The sequence below is a fragment of the Gopherus evgoodei genome, chromosome 6 (genome assembly GCF_007399415.2).
Source record: "Gopherus evgoodei ecotype Sinaloan lineage chromosome 6, rGopEvg1_v1.p, whole genome shotgun sequence".
NCBI lineage: Eukaryota > Metazoa > Chordata > Testudines > Testudinidae > Gopherus > Gopherus evgoodei.
In genome coordinates this window covers 97,360,256-97,381,892 of record NC_044327.1, presented here as the reverse complement: position 1 = coordinate 97,381,892, position 21,637 = coordinate 97,360,256, and the positions used below count along the sequence as shown (strand labels likewise).

Sequence of the window (21,637 nt, the reverse complement as noted above, 5' to 3'; positions counted from 1 at the left end):
AGGCATGCTTGTGTCAGTGTAAAGTGCAGTGCACTGGGATAGGTATCCCAGTATGCTCTCTGCTGCTGTCCAGTACAATTCTTTTTGGGCAACTTTTAGCCGTGTGTTGTGGGCAGGGGTGGTTCCAGGCCCAAGCACATGCTTGAGGCGGCAAGCTGCAAGGGGCGTTCTGCTGGTTGCCGCAGGGGCAGCAGGCAGGCTGCGTTTGGTGGCTTGCCTGCAGGAGGACCGCTGGACCTGCGGCTTTGGTGGACTTCCTGCAGGCGTGCCTGTGGAGGGTCTGCTGGACCCGCGGCTTCTGGACCTCCCGCAGGCACAGCAGAGGGAAGTCCGCCGAAGCTGTGGGACCAGCAGACCCTCCGTAGGCAAGCCGCCGAAGGTAGCCTGCCTGCCGTGCTTGGGGCGGTGAAATGCCTAGAGCCGCCCCTGGTTGTGGGGTAGAAATGACTCTCAAATCCCACAAACCTGCATCGCAGTTTTTGAGGTCTGCCATCTCTAACAGAAGCCTGGAGCCTGTAGAGCTTTACCTTTGTACTGTTCTCATGACCATTGCAAGTATAGGACACATGCTGCTCCTGTATTTGCAGACCCACAGGAAGAACTGCAGTAACAGGGGATGTGACTCTTTGTTTGAGGACAGATTGCTAAGGGACATAGAGAAAAACATTTCAAGGTTGTTGGTGACATTTATGGAGCACCTACAGACAGTGGAGTGCCAAGCAGTGGTTGCAGAACTTCTGAATGTAAAAGGCCACATTCCTAGATTTGTGTGTCAACCTTGCCCCAGCCCTCAGGGCAGGGACACCAGAGTGAGAGCTGCACTGAGAGTGAAGTGAGTGGCTATCACACTCTGAAAGCTTGCAATGCCATATTGCTTCCAGTCAGTGGGAAATCATTTTGGTGTTGGAAAATCCACATTGGGGGCCATTGTCATGTAAGTGCATAGGGTTGTTCATGGTCTTCTGCAATGTGCAGGACATAGTGAATGGAACTTTGCAGCAATGCAGTTCCCAAACAGTAGTGGGTTGATAGGGCTATGCATGCTGTCTATTTCAGCACCAGAATATATCATCAGAAAGGGCTATTTTTCTATGGTTATGCAAGTGTTGGTGAATCACCAGGGTTGCTTCAATGATAAGAGTTGGCAGGTCAGGGAAGGTGCCTGACGTTTGCATCTTTAAGAACACAAGACTGTTGAGAAAGCTGCAAGCAGGGATGTTCTTTCTGGATTGGAGGATTATCACTGGCAACATTGAAATGCTAATAGTGATTCTGTGGGACCCAGCCTGTTCCTTGTTCCCATAGCTTGTGATGCCCTGTGTTGGCCACCTCAAGAGCACCAACTAAAGATTGAGCTACCATCTCAGCAGGTGCAGAATGAAGTTTAATGTACTCTCTGTGGATTAAAGGGATACTGGCAGTGTTTACTAACAAGATTGTATCTCAGTGAGAAAAGTATCTCAGTGCTTTTAGTTACTTGTTGTGTCTAGCATAATATCTGTGGGGCAAACGGGGAAAAGCTGCCAAAACACTCTTCTCTTATTCCCATTAAAAACTTTCAATGAGACAAGCTTATTTGCTCTTCAGCTTTGGAGTGCCTCTCCGCAGCACCACTTCCCAGCCCCAGCCATGGTGAGTATAGCCTACCAGGGGCAAAAGGGGGAAGACATTTCAGTCCCTATTCCATTGTCAAAGGTACAGGGCAATGACACTGAATATTGGACAATGTATCGTGGGTGGCGGTGGTGTGGTTTTAGCTGACATCTCACTCCTGAGGGCCACAAAGGTACAGAGAGCATAGCTACTACTGGTGTCCCGAAGCTGTCTGGGCCTGATTGGTGCTATCTTATTTATTGCAGTGGTGCCAGCCGAACTCATTGCGGAGTGGCATGGAGAAGTGTCCTACCATGGATGAAGAAATTAGGCAGCTGTTCCTAGAAAACTTCGGGAGAGAATTGCAGAGTATCTCCATGAAAGTTTCATTGAGATCTAAGAGGATACAAAGAACATCCCTATGTACAAAAATGAAGTGCACCACTTGCCCTCTTCTCCTCCCCACGCCCCACAGCAGATACCAATTTTATCTCTGTTTGTTATGTATCAGAGGGTAGCCGTGTTAGTCTGGATCTGTAAAAGCAGCAAAGAATCCTGTGGCACCTTATAGACTAACAGACGTTTTGGAGCATGAGCTTTCGTGGGTGAATACCCACTTCCTCAGATGCATGTCTGATGACATGCATCTGAGGAAGTGGGTATTCACCCACGAAAGCTCATGCTCCAAAACGTCTGTTAGTCTATAAGGTGCCACAGGATTCTTTGCTGCTATCTCTGTTTGTTATAATTCTACCTCTCCTTTAGGAGTAAAACAGCAGTCAATACCTGTCTTATTAACTTGGGGATGGGCCAAGCCCCATCTTTAAATTTGAACTCTAAGGAAAAATACTTGCATGCACTTACCCAAGTTTTCTTCCTTTTCATTGGGCTCATCCGTGTACGACTGGCAGAACTGGATATTCTGTGGCACAGGCTCAAACAGGTCCTGACTCGTGGCATAACTAGATCCTCCACCACATCCTCCCCCCTCTACCCTGCTGTCCATGACAGGTCTCTAAATCTTGGCCTCTTTTGAGGTATCCACAGTGGTCTGTGGGGTGCTAATGGGGTGTCTACCAAGTATGGCATGAATCTTATAAAAGCATGTGACTCAGCACCGGATCAATTTGTGGTATGCCTGCTGCAGTTCTTTCATTTTCACATGGCACTGCTGCTGATCCCTGTCATATCGCTTTACATGCATCCTCCATGTAGTCAGCCACACTTCAGTGGCTGATCTGTAATTGTGCCTGTACAACCTCTTCTTCCTGCAGGCCCAGGCAGTCCAGTATGTCCTGTCTGCTCAAGACAGGAGAGCGTCTAGTATATGGTGCCGACACTGAGAGTTGGGCAGTTGCACATGAGAGCTCCTTGGTGTGCTTGTCAAAGTGGGCAATCAGGAAGACAGTACAAAAATATGTGGAGATTTTTTTAAAGAGGAAGGTGGCTGCCCTTGCCATAATGCTGGGGCAGTGGAGTTCACAGCTGTGACCAGAGCAGTCCCTGTAATAGGGAATGGGGCATAGTGGTACAGCTGCCGGAGGACTGCTAGGCATGATGTAGGTAATGGAGTGTCTGCGTTCACACTTCATCAACATCTGTAGGTCGACTGTGGCTCAGTACCATTTGGAGAAGTGGCTTTGCTGCATCACTGTAATGGGGCACTCACCTGGAGAGAAATTTGAGCATAGGCATATGTACAAATAGATCAATGGAAGGCGATTGACATTGACCTAACTGGGTAGTGTAGATCTGGCCTATGTCTCTTGTTCTCCAGGCTGAGAACAGTACTGAGGAAGCTGCTCTCCTTCCACAGTGGTGACCGCCATGGCTGATGTGGAAGTGGTTACAGAAGTCATACTATTTAGCCAGAAGATAAGGAGTGGAACTTGAAAGAATCCTAGAGGGTGTTTACACACAAGGTATAGTTCTGAGAAGAATGTGAAAACCCTGTTGGATGTGAGGATTTAGAGCAATGACAAATCTGGTATGTGCACATCTCTTTTTGGATATTGGGCTAAAATTTTAGCAACAGCTTTTAGTAGTCATTGATAAGTCATGACAAACTTCCTTTTATTAAAGGTTGTGGTTTAAAAATAAAAAATGGTTTTCTTCTGAGTTTCATTACCAGTAACAAAAATCAGACACTTGCTCTGTAAACCAAGGTCACTTTTTTTTTTAAACAGAAATGCTATAATCAGAGTTACATCACTGTGTTTTAGAGGAGGGTGAAAGCCCCTGTAATGCACGTAGGCAGTTGTAAAATTCTCAGGCCTGGAGGTCTGAGGGGACAGACTTTGAGGAAAGTCTTGGTAAAAATTTAGTCACCAGCCACATTTTGCATACATCTGGCTTTCTGTATGAGGTGGGAAAACCTCATTATGCTGGGGTATGATGCTTGCTTGAGGTCCACTGATGTAGTGATTGTGTTAATATTGTTGTTGAGCTGCCATGCTCGCTTCCAAAAAAGCTTTAGGATGAACTTTAAAGCTGTCAGTGAAGTGTGCCTGTGGTGCTATCTACCGTTGTAATCCACCCTCTTCCTGGCATGTTGGGAATTGTTACATGTTAAATCATAGCTATCTTCTTTATATTTTTTGCGACAAAATCCATCTTTAATGTGTGTTGGGTGCAGTTCAGTAGTGAGGCAAAACTTATTCTAGACAGTATGTATTTTCAGGACATAAACTACCCCAGACTGAATATTTGTCACATACAACAGACACCTTATGTGCTGCTACTTAACCTTTCTTTCTCTCCAAGTTATCTTGAACATGGTGGTATAAAGGTACTATGGCTGGAAGTAGTTTCCATTTTAAACCACAACTTTCCCTGGTTTATAAATTGTCCATTTAAATTAGCTCCAGGTGGAGTGTTGGCATGCAGGTTTTTAACTTGGAAATTAAATTTGTTTCTTTTAGGGTGTATTAAAGTTCACACACAATTTAATTTAGGAAATGTCTTTGTACTCTTTAATTTAAAACCATTTCCACCTTTAAAAGAGTAAATTGGACAGATGGTGAATGTCGTCTAAACTCTTGTTTGGCCTGGAAAAAATAACAACCAGTCAGTTGCTGAGTTTTGAAAAATGGATAATGGAAACTCAAGAACTATTTTCCATAAAGAATGTAGTGGTTTGAGAGGGGTGGTGAGGCAAAAGCTTACTTGTCACGTGCTTTTTAGTCCACACAGTAGTAATGAATGTGCCAAGAGATACAGTATTCATGTCTTATCTGGCAGACCAGTCTGCTAATACCATTTTAAATGATCATTTGAGATAGATAGTATGATTCTGATAAACCCACTCAAAAATTGTGTAAGAGAGGATTCTCCACATTGGGCTCTCTAGAGAAAATCCCGATTTCTTAGCTCAGGCTCATATAAATTCTTCCTTGCCTTTACTGTTACTTTTTCTCCCAAGAAGAAAGGCCTATAATAAGTAACTGCAGTGCACATCTATCTCCCTCCTCTACTGTCTCATTCATCTTCAGAACTGTGTGCAGGGATTAAACAGAAAATGTATGGCTAATCTTTATGGGAGCCATATAGATAATCCTTGTTTGCTACTTGGAAACATTTAGGGGGTTAACAGATCAATTTTAAGAAAAGGCTGTGTTGTCCAAATGCTGTTGCTGGTACACTTCATTTCAGTTTTAAGATAATGAATGCATATTGGATGCAGTGTGATAGTGTTCTCTGGAGGCACATTACAGCAAGCTATTCAAAATCACTTTTTAATCTTTAGGCTATTTTTTGTGATCCAGTTCTGACATTCTTATATTTTCTGGAAAGAATAAACTACACCCAGTGGTGATCTCTGGTTGTATTTTAATCAAAGGTTTCTGGTAACTTTATAAACCAGGTGAGTGAAGCTTAGAATGACTTATGCCATCAAAATTCTCAATTGTAAAGATGTATTTTTAATTTATATAATTCAGGTGTAGTTTTTTCCTTATAATTGGACTTAAAGAGTAGCTCTCTTCTCTGAAAAGGGGGTTTAAACTAGACATGTATTTAAAGAGAAAGTATACTTAAAATTGTAATATTTTAGCCTATGTCATTTATAAATAAGGGTGAATATGGGGCTCAAAAGTTAAATAACCAGTGATTACCTGAGAGACAATATTCTTCCACGAACTATTATAAAGGAAAGCCAGTGTATCTGATTGTATGTCATCAATTAGTGCATCCTTGCCCACTTGGAACAGAAACAGGCTTCTAATTTTAGATATTTCCTTTTTTGCCCAGAATGGTACCATTTTATGGTAACTGCAGTGCTGAGCTATAGTATATTGTGCATGTAGAATTTTCAAAACTTTTACATTCTAAATTAAATTTTAAAATAAATAAAATTGCATCAAATTCCTTTCCCTTCTCCCTGCCTTTATCTACAGTCCCACTATATCCTTCAGCAACAGAAAAGTAAAATCCATCATAGACGTGAACATACCCATTCAAACATACTTTTATTTTCTACAAATTTCTTTTTATAAACACAGAATATCAAATTTGAGTACATTAGAGGATACTTCAGTATAATATGGCAGTGGAAATTATTTTCAAATGTTTAGTGTGAAGTGAAGCATCATCTGAAACTCAATGTTTACTACAGTACTTGGTTTTATAAGGATGTGTTAGGTAAGAGTATATGATACTAACAGTTATAATCCGGCCTGCTGAACGATGCAAGTAATTTGCAGTGATTGCTTCAAATTTTCGTACTAATGGCCTTCATGGCACAGTTTCTCTTTAGAAATATAGCACCTGAAAACTTCAGTAATTTAACATCACTGTTTTTCTGCAGTCAAACAGCTCCTTGTTTGTCAATGTTTGTCTTTTGACTGTTTAAACAAAGGTTAAATTACATAGTAAATGAGCCACATTTGACATGCATCTAAATGCTTCAACTGACTTCCTAGGCACACTTTTCAAAAACACAAGGCTCTTGCAGATTGCAAAATGTCAGCATGGCTTTAACTATTGGTTCTATGCTATTGTTAAAGATATTAAAACAATTAATTGATTTAGTTAGGGATTGGTCCTGCTTTGAGCAGGGGTTGGACTAGATGACCTCCTGAGGTCCCTTCCAACCCTGATATTCTATGATTCAAGCGCTGAAGAGACAAGGTGAAACAAGCTATTTATTGGAGCAAGTATATTGCAACCAGTGTAGACTTCTTTGCTTCAAACCCATTTGTCAACAGATTGACAAATGGGCTAACAAATATCAGTGATACTATTATTGTTTCTGTATTTGTATTTTCTAAATAGATGTAAATAAACATTGAACATCAGGGAAGATATGCATTTTTTTTAAGAGAAGATTCAAATTACAACTTTTTAGAAACAAGTACTGTGAAAAAGTAGGACAGGTTTGTAATAGTGGAGGCTTTCCATTCATCTGGGGCTCAACAGGAAGTGAAATGTCAATATTTTAGAGTTCCACTGGGAGTAACTGTTCCTTGGTCTCCTCCAAGGAGTATGGACATTTCTCTACCTGTCAGGGAATACATTACTGCAAATGAAAAGTTGTTGTAGCTCTTCCTTCCTCTACAAGCATAGCAAGTCTATTTACTTCTGCTACAAACTGTCAGTTAGATTTTAGTACTCTGAGTTCAATGTAGGATATTGAATTTCTAGTTTTTAAAAGAGTGAACCTGCACAGGAGGGAAAATGGAGCAGCAGAATCATTTCACTGTTTAATATTCTGCATTGCTGTGGGAGGCCCATTCAAAAGGTAATACAGAGCAACAGTTGATAAATTTGTTACAGCCTAACTGTACTTCTGAGATAGATCTTGCTGTGTGTGAACTTTTTTTTAGACAACATATATTCAACTTCCATCAATTTGTTATTAATGTGCAAAGAGAAAAGAGGGCGAAATATTGCTTCTTAACTTAAACACTAGTATGTTAAGACATGGCTGATTAGGAACTTATGTATTTTAGGCTTCAATAAAATGTGATAGTCTTTTTTGTTTAAACCTGCTGTCATCCTACAAGTGTAATGTACTACTGTGTTACCATTGTTCAGACCAGAATCTTATTACTAATGTTAGCATATACAGACTTTTACTGGAAAAAAATTTACGATGTCCTAAAGAAGTGCCTTTTGTGTGTCCAAAATGAGTAGGAACTTAAATACTGTTTTTTTTATTTTTAATCCAAATATTTCTCAAGAGACCTTCACCTTCCCAAAAAAACACTGTTTAAATTTGAGATTAATTATAGGTTGTTAAAAAGTCAAACTGATAACATTAGGCAAAATCATTTGTAGCACAAGTTTTTCCAGACAGCTCTGCAGACCATTTTATATTGGATCTTCATCCTATTGACATTGATGGGAGTTTGGCAGTTGATGTCAGCAGGAGTTGGATGGTATCCCTTAAGCCTAATCTGCATCACAATTAATATTCAAATCTAGATATTTTCTAAGTACATAGATGCAGACTGGAAATAGCTCAAAGGTGATAGGGAACTTGATAAAGAAGAATCTCTATAAAAGCAGCTAAAATGACTAATCTAATTTGTATTCATCTGTGGTAAAGGAGCACATTGTTTAAATACAGTATTTGAAGCTGCCTAATTTTTAGCCATTACATTAAAGTAATATGTCTTGAATATGTGTTTTTTTTTGGGGTTTTTTTTTTATCCTTAAAAAAAAAAAAAAGTGATGGAGTTTTCTACTCCCCTTCTGTATCTAAGTGCTTTGGGTGGACCTGAGAGCAACAACATATTGGAGGCTTGCTCTTGCTTCCGTCCCTTTCTTTTCCATGCATGTTCTAGCTTACTGTCTCTTCTGTTTCACTGTCAGCTCTGCTACTGCTGTAAGTGGCAAACATCGTCCTAGAAAGCCAGGGTTAGAGTGTGCATGTGACGCTGAGGAAGGTACCAGACTAGTGGAACTGAATGTAACCCGAACAGTGATGCTGACTATGCAAAGTGATGTCAAATGTACAGTGTAAACAAATGGAAAAAATAGGGAGTGTTTCTTCTAATCTCTCAGTTCTCATAATTTGAAGGGTTTCTTGTAACAACTGTAAGCATAACATTGTTGGCCAGTGTCACGATTTTCCAGCTGATGTAGTGCCCCGTTGGTGTTTGCTAACAACATTTATTTCAAGAAGCATGTTTGAAATCAGTTTTTAAAATTTGTTTTAAGAGTATTTGGTATTCTTCCTCAGCTATAATAAATGTATATGGTAGTAACTTTTTTTAGTGCTCATGTTGATATATGGCATTTGATAGTCAATATATCCCTGTGTCTTGGAGAAAATTTACTGAGCCAAATTTACTGTTTATGGGTGAATTCCATTATAATAGTCCCACTTTTTGCTTATGCTGTTGATGAATTTGGCTGGTTACACAAGACACATTTCCATGCTCCTAAACAAAACAAACTAAAGAACAGCGTGAAGGAATAATGAAAATAAAATATTAGCAGATTTAAAAATCCATGTTTTCATGAGGGGGGGGAAAGGTGGGTTGAGCACAGACTCAGACAACCTTTGTAATAATACTGATGCAACAGGCAACTTGGAGGTGGAGGGGACTTACTATAAATATCTATTGAAGCAAATAAATTTTTTCCCCATACAAAACTGACCCGTTGCTTTGCCCCTTTCCTCCACCACATTACAGAGGAAAGTGAGTTCATAATGCATACTACTAAGCATTTGATTATGTTAATTGTAGCACAGAATTAGAAGGATAGCTTTTCGTATATTTTGGTAACTGTAGCACTTTCCATCTCCAGAGTGCAGTGCAAACATTAACTAATTTTACCACAACATCCCTGGGAGGGTAAGCATTAACTCCAGCTTACTGATGATAAAATAAAGACAGAAAGGTTGAGTGACTGGCATGGCAGGTCAGTGGTAGAATGGAAATTAGGACTCCAGAGTTTCTGATGAAAAGGTGTGTGCTCCATATAATTAGAGCACCTCTCTCACTTACCAACAGAATGTTAAAACTTGCTGCTAGATGTGGTCTGTACCTGTAGAGTTGAAAAAAATTACTGCTGTAAGACTTTTTAAGGTTACTGGGGAAGCTTGTCACTGGTGTGATCAGGCTCAACTCTTTCATTCTGTATTTCTTTTGCCAGAGTGAATGTTTTATTGATTACCAAGCTTTTATGAACACTTATACAAGGGGTGGGTGGGAGAAATGCTTGTTGAAAAGCTTTTTGACTGGATCAGTAGACTTTCTTGGATATGAAAAATTTCTTTATTGTGTTCTAAATGCCTTATTCTATATATGAAGCCATGAAAGCTAGATCTCTTTAAAAAAAAAAAAAAAGAGAGAGAGAAAAAAGATGCATTGCATTTCTCAAAAATAAATAATTGCTTTTCTTTGTTTAAAAAGAAAAAGTACTTGACAGTGAGATGATAGCATTTTACTGAATAATGTAAGGTCTCTTGTTTTCTTGCACAGGTTTCCACTTGAGCGGCACGGTGACAGATCCTGCAATGCAATCGGAGCCAGAAACTGTTTGCAAGGTAGCTATCAGCTTTGATCGTTGCAAGATTACCTCAGTGACCTGTAGCTGTGGAAACAAGGACATATTTTACTGTGCCCATGTTGTCGCACTCTCTTTATACCGGATCCGCAAACCAGATCAGGTCAAACTGCATCTTCCGATTTCAGAGACACTCTTTCAAATGAACAGAGACCAACTACAAAAGTTTGTACAGTATTTGATCACAATGCACCACACAGAAGTTTTGCCAACCGCTCAGAAATTAGCAGACGAAATTCTTTCTCAGAATTCAGAAATCAATCAAGTCCATGGTAAGTTTAGCAACTGCTTTTCCTTGTCTTCCCTTTGTTCACCAGTGTCGTTTCTTCACTTGTTTTTTTTATTTTTTTGTATGGAGTTGAGAAAATCAGGTACTGTATGTAAATGTGGATCATTATTCTACCATTACTTTAAGATGGCTTGAAAAAAGTGCTAGTTTGCAAGAGAAACCATGTATAAGCAATACGAGTAATCTATATTGCAATATCGTATAACTACTGTAGCAATGTAGTTTGATCCATATTACAATTACATTTTTGTTTTTCTGATCTTTCTACAGCCATCTTATTAAGAATACCTAATTTGCAGTAAACATACTGAATATATTTTTGATAGTTTCTCTTTACTGTTAATCTTTGAAATTCTGCTTCTCCATAGCTTCATTTCAAAGGCGCTTTTAAAAGAAGCAGAAAAACAGATACAATATTAATATTTTTTCTTTGATTAAATTAAGTTTTCCATGGTCCTTTTGTTTGGGTTTTGTTCTGCATTGGAGTCAAGAGAGGAATTGGGAAAGGATAATGTATTAAAAATGTAAGGCCAATTGGCAAAAAACTGTTCTAGCCTTGCCATTACAGGAACATTTAGGTGCAGTTGTTCAGTGAGGAAGTATATTTGACTGACTTTGTTCATTTCAAGTGCCATTTGGTTTTGTTCTGCTATAGTGCCCAGTATGTAGTAAGGACTTTCCAAATGTTTACGAGGATTGGTCCCTGCTCATAGGAGCTTTCAATCCAAGGACAAACAAGTACACAAATGTCAGAGGAAAAGGAATAAGACTAGGCAATTTGTATGTACAAGTCAACTTGATTCACGGTAGGCAGCACAGCACAAGTGGATCATGTCCACATTTTGGTCCACCTGAGAGGGCCTTCCAGACGGGAGCCACATAGAAGAAGGCACAGTAGGGATTGTTCTGAGAATCAGATGGAAAGGTGAAGTTAGGAGCAATGGTGGAGTGGGGTGGGCTTTGAAAGTGGTGGAGTGGTGTGGGCCAGAAGCTTATATATGATAGGCTACTGGATGGGAAGCCCATGGAAGGAATCAGAGAAAGAAGTTAAATGATCGAGGAATATGACTTTAGTGGCAACATTTTGTCTGGGCTGCTGGATGGGGAGGTCAGAGGAGAGGAGTACTCAAGATGGAATATAATGAGAACCTGAAATGAGAGAGTTGGCTGTGAAGGTGGAAAAAATAAAGGACTGTTTTTTGTTTTTTTTTTAAAAGACAAGGAGGAAGAAGCAGAAGGATTTGGAAATAGCATTAATGGGTGGGGCAAGGCATTGGAAGAGTGAAAAATGAGGATGCCCAAGTTGTGGGTCAGAGTGACATGGAGGTTGGTGGGATAGCCTGCAGGGATAGAAAAAGGGGTGAAGAAGAGAGAGGTGCTGAAAAGAGGAAAAGGGTCAGAGAAGTAAGAGGACAGCTAGGAGAGAAGCAGCAAGCATCTTAAAGTCCTAGGAGGCTAAGATGTTGAAAAGGAGAAGCTCCACAGTAATAACAGCAGTATAGGGGTCAGAGGATGAGGCTAGAGTAGAGAGAACTGGGGTGCTGTACAAAATTAAAACTGTAATTATACTAATCCTGGATACATTGGCCTATAGAAAAACAGCCACTTTGTTCAGTCTGAAGTGGGGCTGCCTTCTAAGTGGTAGTACTTAACTTCTAACATGCCTTTAAATGTTTATTTTAAAACTGATATTGAAACCAAAACAATAAAAACAAAAGAAAACAAAGGTTGTAAAGTACTGAACAAGCTTTTGAAAGTGTTCATTTAAGCGTATGGGTAAGATGGGTTAAGAGTATCTATAAAACTAAAATGTTTGTCAGCTTGTGTGCATTGCAGTTACATTTGCCTGAAAACTATAGCAATAAGCTTATTTTAATTGCCAATATAATTATGTAGTAATCAAACAATGGCAGGAATATACAAATTGGATTCCTGCATCAAATCCAAACAAGCCAAACCAATGATCGACTACACACTGTTAAGAACGGTTTACAAGAAAAAGTCCTGAACATCAGAAAAGGGTTTTAAAAAAAATAAAACAAAACTATCTCCTGATTTTTAAGAAGATATATCCATTTTAACTTGGTAAATAAGTTTCTTTTAAGAAAAAGAGGAATTTTCTAGTATTCCAGCTGCACATATTCTCAATTATATATACTCTGTTTCTAATGCAAAGCCATGTTTCCTGCATTTGTATTGCTATGGACAGTTAACTAACATTATTGTGTACATGGACTTCACTGGTCACCTTTGTATTAAGATAACTGTTCACAGATGAATGCTGCAGAACACTGTTTACAGCACCAATTGCAGAAGTTGCCTCCAAATCTGATTATGGCATGTCTTTAAAGTGCCATGCTGAACCTCTTAGTAAATGGAGAGTGATCTTGGGGTGACATAGTCAGAACATTTGAGCCAGGAAGATAATTTTGGCAGCCGCACTTTGGATGGATCTGTAGGGGACAGCATAGGTATCGAAGATAAAGAGGAGGCTTCGGTAGTCAAGATGAGGGAGGAGTTGCCTGGAGAAGAGAGTGAATTTTGGAAGTCTAAAGGGGAAAGAAGGAGCAAAATTTGGATATGGCCTGGGTATGTGGATCTATAGAGAGCAGAGTTAATGCCAAGGGTACGGTTATTGTTTTTCTCTTGTCAAGTGTCATAATCTAAGTGTTATCTATCTGACAAGCTCCCATTTGCTTAGTGGCTGACGCTGGGGATTGAACTGGGGACTTGTTACGGCACAAGTCTCTACAGCTTGAGCCAAAGAGAGAGGCTCTGTAGCAGTGGGCTGTAACAGACGTGTCCATTGCAGTTTTGGGCACAAGGGAGAGCACATAATATGCTAACCAGTGGGTTACCTGAGCATTGAGTGGGATCAGTTCCAGTTTGTAAGGCCTTCAAGGAACACTTAGGGTAGTGCTGATGGTTCAGTAAGTGGCTCCTTCTTGGTCAGTATTGCTCTAAACCTATAAAACTGGTTTGTGCAATCATTGTGCTGTTTGAGATACTATCCTTTTTAAAATGAGGCCAAATCTATGCTAGGCATGGTTTGCTGGTATACCAGCAAAGTGCTCTTGGTGTGAATGCATCTCATAGGAGCAACACTGCTAGTTCTAGCGTGCCTACCCTTTCTCCCCCAAGGGAAATAAGCTAAATCAGCAAAAGTCCAGTTTTGGCAGTATGACTGTCTCTACACTATGGGCTTTTGCTGCCACAGCTAGCTGTATGGGTTGGAAATCACACCTCTGACCAACATAGTAATGCTGGCAAAAATTTGTAGTATAGACATGGCCTGGACTATAGAACTGAGATCCAAGATCTTGTATATCTGCCAACTCTTGCTCATTTTATTTATTTATTTTATTTTTGAAGGACTGAGTGAAAAAACAAACATTTTGCTAACAAATAGGAACTTCCCCTCTCTTGGATAAGCACAATTAACATGTTAATACTGCTGTCCTAGTTGGCTTCATTTGTAGAACTATATAGGGTTTATCTGTAACTTTTCAAATGGACATCCTGTCCTAGATCATGCAGGACAAGTTTTTCTAGGTCAAGATGATGTATATCCAAGAGTTCTGAAGGATCTTATCAGTTTAAATGGCTAGGAAAAATCATGCAATCTCATTAAGAAATTTGACAGTACCAAAGGATTGGAGGGTAACACGTTGCACCTGTGTTTTATAAAAGACTCTTTTAAAGATCCAGAGAATTACAGACCAGTAAGCCTTCTATAAATTAGTAAATTAGTTCAAACTCTAACAATAGACTTAAAAAACCCACACACCTGGAAAACTATATAGGTAGGGTCTAAGCAGATTGGCCAGACACAGCTTTCCTTTGTAGAAACCAATGTGATAGAATTCTTTGAATGTATGAGGTTGTGGATAAGAGAGAACCTGTTAACTAAGAGTAATTTGTAGTGTTGTGGTAACAGCTATAGACACTGTTGTCCGAGGTGAGAGAGAAAATATTATCCCGCGTAAGAAACTGTCTAAAAGACAAAAAACAAAGTGGTCGTTTTTCATCATAGGGAAGCAGAATACTAACTGCAGGATAACTTGAGGTTTCATACTAGAACTGGTGTTTTAATGTGTTGATTAATGATCTGGAAGAAATGGGGTAAGCAGTGTGGTGGCAAAAACTGTAGAAGACAAAAAATTATTTGTTAGTCAAAACCAGAGAAGATTCTGAGGAACTCCAGAGAAGCCTAACCAAGCCAGGTGAATAGGAGAGACAATGGCTGATGAAACTCAGTGTTGATTAAATACAAAGTAATATGTGTTTAAAGGGAAACTTGAACTATTCATACAGATTACATGGTTCAAAATTAACAGCAGTGACTCAGGGAAAGTTGGGCATCATTGTGGACAGCTCAGTGAAGATCTTAGTTCAGTTTGCATTTATAGCTTAAAAAAACAAGTAAAATTCTAGGATGCATAAGGAATGCGATGGAGAATGATACAGAAAACATTTCCCATTGTGCAGATTAGGGGTTTGCCTTCATCTGGAGTACTGTCTGCAGTACTGATTAATTCTGCAATATCCTTTTTGAGATGCAGTTGAGGAGTTTCAGAGAAGGGTGCGAAGAATGAATAGGACCATGGAAAAAATCTCATAGGAAGAGACTTAAAATATTTGGCATGTATATTTTAGGAAGGAAACTAATAACAGGACACATCATAAATGTATACAAAATAATGCATGGTCTAGAGAAGGTAGTTCAGGAGTTTCTGTTCTATGAGACAGGAAGCACCAGAACAAAGGCACACATAATGATTATTGAAAAGTGTCCAGTTCAAAACTGATAAAAGCAAATGCTACTTCATGTCACTAGACTTCGGAATTCATTGCTGCAGGGTGTTGCTGAGGCCAAGAATTTAGCAAGATTTTGAGTGATTGGACATGTATAGATAACATGAATATCCAGTTATAATAGTTAATATGAGAAAAGTATTTTGGAAGATGTATATAACCATGCTTCTGGGCGATTTTTTTAAGACTATATTGAGGGTTAGTGTAACACTTTTTTGTGTAACTGCATCTGCCCATTATGGTGTTTCTTGCAACTTCTTCTGAAGCATCTGGTGCTGGCCACTCGGATATTTAAGCTAGATGGATCACAGGTGTGATCCAGTGTGGCACTTCCTGTATTCCTGTGCTACTATGTACTGTTAAAAGGCACAAGCGTTCCTCCTGAAAAGGAGTTTGAAATTTATTGGCAAATGAAGTGCTTCAGGTATAAGTTTGAAGCATTTAGGGATCAAAGACATAATATAATTGTGACTGTTAATTTGATCATGTGTTGATTTTATATAATTCAAATGGTGCTTCTAAAGTAATTCATTTTAATTCTCACTATATTTATAGAAGTTAATTACCATGCTGTTGTGTCGGTAACGTACAGAATCACTGCACTCTGATAGGCTGAAACAATTCCATTTTTGCTTACTACAAATTAAAGCATGCTCTTATTTGAAATTTTATTTCCATGCCTTCATCCCCTCCTCTTAATGCTGTCATCGGATGACACTTAAAGGTTTAAATCGGGGATGGGTAACCTTTGGCATGCAGCTCACCAGGGTAAGCACCTTCTGTTTACCTTCTGCTTCTGCAGGTTCGGCCGATCCCAGCTCCCACTGGCCACAGTTTGCCGTCCCAGGCCAATGGGGGCAGTGGGAAGCCTCAGTCACCACTTCCCACTGCCCCCATTGGCTGGGACAGCAAACTGCAGCCAGTGGGAGCTGCGATCGGCCGATCCTGCAGACGTGGCAGGTAAACAAAGCAGCCTGGCCCGCCAGGGAGCTTACCCTGGCGAGCTGCAGACCAAAGGTTGCCAATCCCTGCTTTAAATGATCTACCGTTAATTGTATGAATATTTTTACAAATTTTAAATGTATATGTGAAGAGTACTAAAATATGAGTTGAATAAGTGGTTTGCATAGGTTTGACTGAAGATAGAAACATTGCTCAGAAATGAGGAGTGGGGGAATTGTGCATAAAATACTGTTTGTATTTTAACTAGATTTGATGGATGGTAGTTCCTGAGTAGTCTGCACCATACAGGCTTCTATTTTTCCTGTGCTAGAGTCTAGAAAGTCACAACTCTCTGGTAAATGCAGGTTTGAAAGAGAAGTCTAAGCTCCTTGATTCACTCTCACTTTCAAATATTGTTCTTTTAGAGTGAAATTTCTACACTTGTTCAAAGGTTAAATGTAATTCAAAAGCTCAAGCCAAGTTGTCTGAGATGTTTTAAGCAATGTCAACAAGAAAAATATCTTTTTAATAGTCTAAAGAAATTTAAATTAAAAATAAAAATGATTCTTCAGCTCAGGACTTGAAAATGGGCTAGTTTGTAAAAAGGTAGCTTTTCATTGTCATCATAATCTATGGAGACAAGCATCTTTCTGAAATAATTTGCTTCATGGATATCATAACAAATGTTTGAAAAAGACATACTGGCCATGCACGTTATTTTTAATTATATAAACATTTTGCTTTTAAGCCATAGAAGCACAAATTAAAAATGTATATCCTTATTTATATACTGAACGTGTTTGTGTATATATAAATTAAAAATGGCCATAAGTGCATTAAATAAAATCTGTTTTAAAGACCAGTCATGACTGATAAGTTAACTAATCCTGCGGTGAGGAGGGAACAGATATATGGGAGTGTCTAAACTGATACCATTTAATTACAGGTTTTTAAAATATTTCATATAATTAAATAGTGCTTTTCACTTTCAAAGCTCAAACGTATGCTAATTAATCCTCATGACACCTCTGAAGCACATAAGTAATATTTATCCCCAATTTACAAATAGGGAAAGGGGTTGGTATTGGTGCTAGGATTAAACTCAAGAATTTCTGGCTCTCAGTTCTGTGCTTCTTCCGACAACAAACTGTACTTCATTAGAGATTTAGAACTGTGCATTCAGGAGTCGCATTGATTCATAAGAGAAGCATTCTCTTGGAATGGAGCCTTTACCTTTTTTTTTACTTGGAATTTATCCCTTCCTGCCAATGGTTGTCTGGGCTTTCAGCTATTTTAGGCCTAGTCTACACTACGACTTTAGGTCGAATTTATCAGCGTTACCTCGATTTGACCCTGGACCTGTCCAGACGACACAGCCCTTTTTTTTCAACTTAAAGGGCTCTTTAAATCCGTTTCTTTACTCCACCTCCAAGGGGATTATTGCTGAAATCAGCCTTGACAGGTCGAATTTGGGGTAGTGTGGACATAATTCGACGGTTTTGGTCTCCAGGAGCTATTCCAGAGTGCTCCATTGTGACTGCTCTGGACAGCGCTCCCAACTCAGATGTACTGACCAGGTAGACAGGAAAAGGCTCGCAAACTTTTGAATTTCATTTCCTGTTTGGCCAGCTGATCAGCACAAGTGACCATGCAGAGCTCATCAGCATGATGTGCACATTGCTGGGGCACATTGCCTGGCCCATGCTTTATGAGAAGTCTATGACCATGTCTTATGTCCTCATCACTCTCATCACCGTGCTGCCGTCACCTCCTCATTTGGTTTTGCGCAAAACAATTGTCTGCCGTTGCTCTGACAGAGGGAGGGGCGACTGACGACATGGCTTACAGGGAGTTACCTTATGTCTCCTGGGTGCTCGGCAGAAGACAGTGCAGTACGAGTGCTAACCATCGTCATTTCCCAGGTGCTCGGCAGATGATGGGAATGACCTGGCTGAGTCACTCCCATGTCTGCCCAGATGCCCCTGACCAACCTCACCGAGGTCAGCTAAAAGAGCACCCAGGAATACGAGGACGATGGCTACCAATCGTAATGTACTGTCTGCTGCCAAAAGGCAATGCACTGCTGCTGTGTAGCAATGCAGTCCCACGCCTGCCAGCACCCAGGAGATGTACAGTGACAGTGAGCTGAGAGGGCTCCATGCTTGCCGTGGTATGGCGTCTGCTCGGGTAACTCAGGAAAAAAGGCGCAAAACAATTATCTGCTATTGCTTTCACAGAGTGAGGGAGTGTGGGGCCTGACGATGTACCCAGAACCACCTGCAACACTGTTGCTGCACCATCAGGCACTGGGATCTCAACTGAGAATTCCAATGGGCAGCGGAGACTGTGGGAGCTGTGGGATAGCTACCCACAGTGCAATGCTCCGGAAGTCGATGCTAGCCTCGGTACTGTGGACACAGTCTGCCGACTTAATGCACTTAAAGCGTTTTGTGTGGGAACACGCACAATGGACTGTATAAAAACGATTTCTAAAAAACTGACTTCTATAAATTCGAACTAATTTTGTAGTGTAGACATACCTATAGGCAGGTGTACAACTGCCTTTGTAATGTAACCCCCCTTTCTTCACTGGGGACAAGCAACACTCACCTGTGTGCCTAGGCGCCTGATCTTTTGACAGAACAGAAGATCCTGGTATCGCTGTGGTGATGTTGGATAGGTGGGAATCCTCCATCATCTACTCTGCTGCAGTCCTTTTACTTGTAAAGGAAATTAAAACTGGCAGTGGACCCTGTACACACTCAATGGGAGCCTCCAGGAATAAACCTATTCTAATCTGTGCAATGAGTCTAACTAAAAATATCAGTTATAAACAATATACACCCAGTATACATTTAGATTAAAGTTAACATACCTTTACTTTACAACTTAAGGAAACATGGTATAACAGACTGAGATTGAATGTCACTACTAATTTAAGTCAGCAAGGGTGGCAATTTCGTTAATCTATTAAAAAATACACTTTACAGTAGTAAATGAAATGTATCTAACTTGCATTAAAACTGCCAGCATTTAACCCACTCCTGAGTGGACACTCCTGGATTTCAGAGTTCTAAACACTTGTTTGTGTGGGTGCGCTTGGAGATCTTGAGGCTGAAGACAACAGCTCGTTGGTCCAGTGAATCAGTCCAGCCAAGGCAGCAAGGGGCAGAACAGTTCTAATTTGGAATCCTTTCAAGCTGCACACCCCTTCTGAAGATTGGTGCTGTTTTAATCAAATGTCAGCAAATGTGGGTTCTGGTTTCATGAGAAGACCATTCTGCTCTTCTCTGACTCAGAAAACATCTTAAAGGCTTTGCTGTGCCCCTTCTCTTGCAAGTACTTTCCCAAACAAGGGTGATGGTTTCTCGCATTGCGTTCACTGCAGATCCACCTCAGTTAGCTCTGGGCATAGCAACAGTCTCTGTCCTGCTTCCAGTGAAGCCACCAACAGTCTGAGGCTTCCTGCTTGCTCAAAGCCACAGCAGGTTTTCAGTAGTAGCTTCTGGCTTCCTGGCAGCAGTTGAGCAGCAGCTTCTGGTATGGACAAAGCTCCACAAAAGCAATCTCATTACTTCTTCAAAGTAGAGCCCGTCTCATGCTCTCCCTAGAATAAGTTCTCTCTTTCCCCTTCTCCCATCCAAGGCATCATAGGAATTGTGGACTCCAAGGCTGGATTACAGTGCTCAGGATCTTCCCAATTGGAACACACTCAGTTGAGTTCAGAAGCCCCTCTACTAAAGGGTGCCTACAATAAGCAATAGGAACCATGTTCTTTGTCTTAAACTCAGTTTCCGCTGAGCTAGTAGTTTACCTTAGCTAATAAAAAAATCATATCTATTGCTCTGATGGGGGGAGAGGGGAGAGAAAGAGATTGACCTATGAAATGTTTATTATGAGTGAATGTAGTACTCTTGAAAAGTAACCAGTTGAGCGCCCTGGAGAAAAATCTTCTGTTTATCCACAGAACAGGGGTGACATGGGTAGTGGCAACTCAAGTACCCATACTGCACTACCACTGTGCCTCAATCTTGACCAGCAGGGACTAATTCTTCAGTTGAGAAGGTACCTAAGAATGGCCATGCCCCTTCAGACATTGGCCTCCATGCCTCTTTAGTGCATGACCATTGACTAAGACCGCTATAAGGGTTGTTGGAAAAATTAGTGAGTTATAACTGTAAACTCTGTGTTTTGGGGAGAACACCCCGTTGCCAAACAGACAATAAATACACATAAGGAAATTCCTTTAACTCTTTTCCTAACTAAAAAAAGGAAAAAGACCATACTGAGCATAACACATGCAGCTTTCTGAGAGAGGAGCCTCCAGACGCTGGATGAAGTCTCTGTAATACTAGGCTGAGCCACATTTGTGAACAGACCCTCAACTTGGTGTCTTTGGCCTTTGTTACCAAGACTTCTGGCAGCTTGCTGGCAAAAGTGGTTAAGGACACAGTGCTACTGTGGAAACAGTTTCAGAAACTGACTGAAACCAGAACATAAGAAAGGCCATACATACTGACTCGGACCAATGGTTCCTGTAACCCAGTATCCTGTCTTCTAACAGTGACCAGTGCCAGATGCTTCAGAGGGAGTGAACAGAACAGGGCAATTTAGTGAGGGATTCATCCCCTCTGCTCCAGTCCCAGCTTCTGGCAGTCAGAGATTTAAGGATACCCAGACCACGAAGTGGTGTCTGTCCCTGACCATCTTGAAGGATTGCCATTGAGGAACCTATGAACTTGCCTATTTCTTTCTTGAACCTAGTTACACTTTTGGCCTTTACAACATCCACTGACAATGAGTTTCACAGGTTGAATGTTCATTATGTGAAGAAGTACTTCCTTTTGTTTGTTTTTAAATCTGCTTCCTATTAATTTCATTGGGCCAACCCCTGGTTCATGTCTTATGTGAAGGGGTAAATAACACTTCCTTATTCACTTTCTCCACACCATTCATGATTTTATAGACCTTTGTCATATCCTCTCTTAGTTATCTCATTTCTAAGCTGAACACTCCCAGTCTTTCTATGCTTTCCTTTCTTTTTACTCGTAGGGAAGCTGTTACGTACCTCTATTAATTTTTGTTGCCCTTCTTTTGACTTTTTCCAATTCTAAAATATTCTTTTTGAGATGTGGTGACCAGAACTGAACGTAGTATTCAAGATGAGGACATACCTTTGGCTTATATAGAGGTATTATATTTATTGTCTGATTATCTATCCCTTTCTTAATGGTTCCTAACACTGTTGGCTTTTTTTCATGTGACTTAAATCTGTTTTAATTTATCCATTTGTTCTACAACATATTCTGTTGACACCTCAATCTGGGACAGTTTCTCATTCTTTTTAAGTAACAAATCTATCTCGAGTATGGGACTTTCACTTACATCTTCTGCGTTGAAGACTGATGAAAAGAATTCATTTGGCTTCTCCACAACAGCCTTGTCTTCCTTCACTATTCATTTATCACCTTGATCACCACT

At 40.2% G+C, this 21,637-nt stretch overlaps 1 protein-coding gene across 3 annotated transcripts in view; it reads left to right on the top strand.

Moving 5' to 3' along the window:
- Window positions 1-21,637, top strand: part of ZSWIM6 (zinc finger SWIM-type containing 6) — a 166,874-nt gene that overhangs the window by 79,878 nt on the left and 65,359 nt on the right. For 2 of the 3 annotated variants that reach the window (XM_030566876.1, XM_030566877.1), the window contains exon 2: window positions 10,026-10,382. In XM_030566876.1, coding sequence (XP_030422736.1) covers window positions 10,026-10,382 — 357 coding nt within the window. Of the gene's footprint in view, window positions 1-3,496; window positions 3,516-10,025; window positions 10,383-21,637 lie in introns of those variants that run through there. The other variant, XM_030566878.1, reaches the window with a different exon arrangement.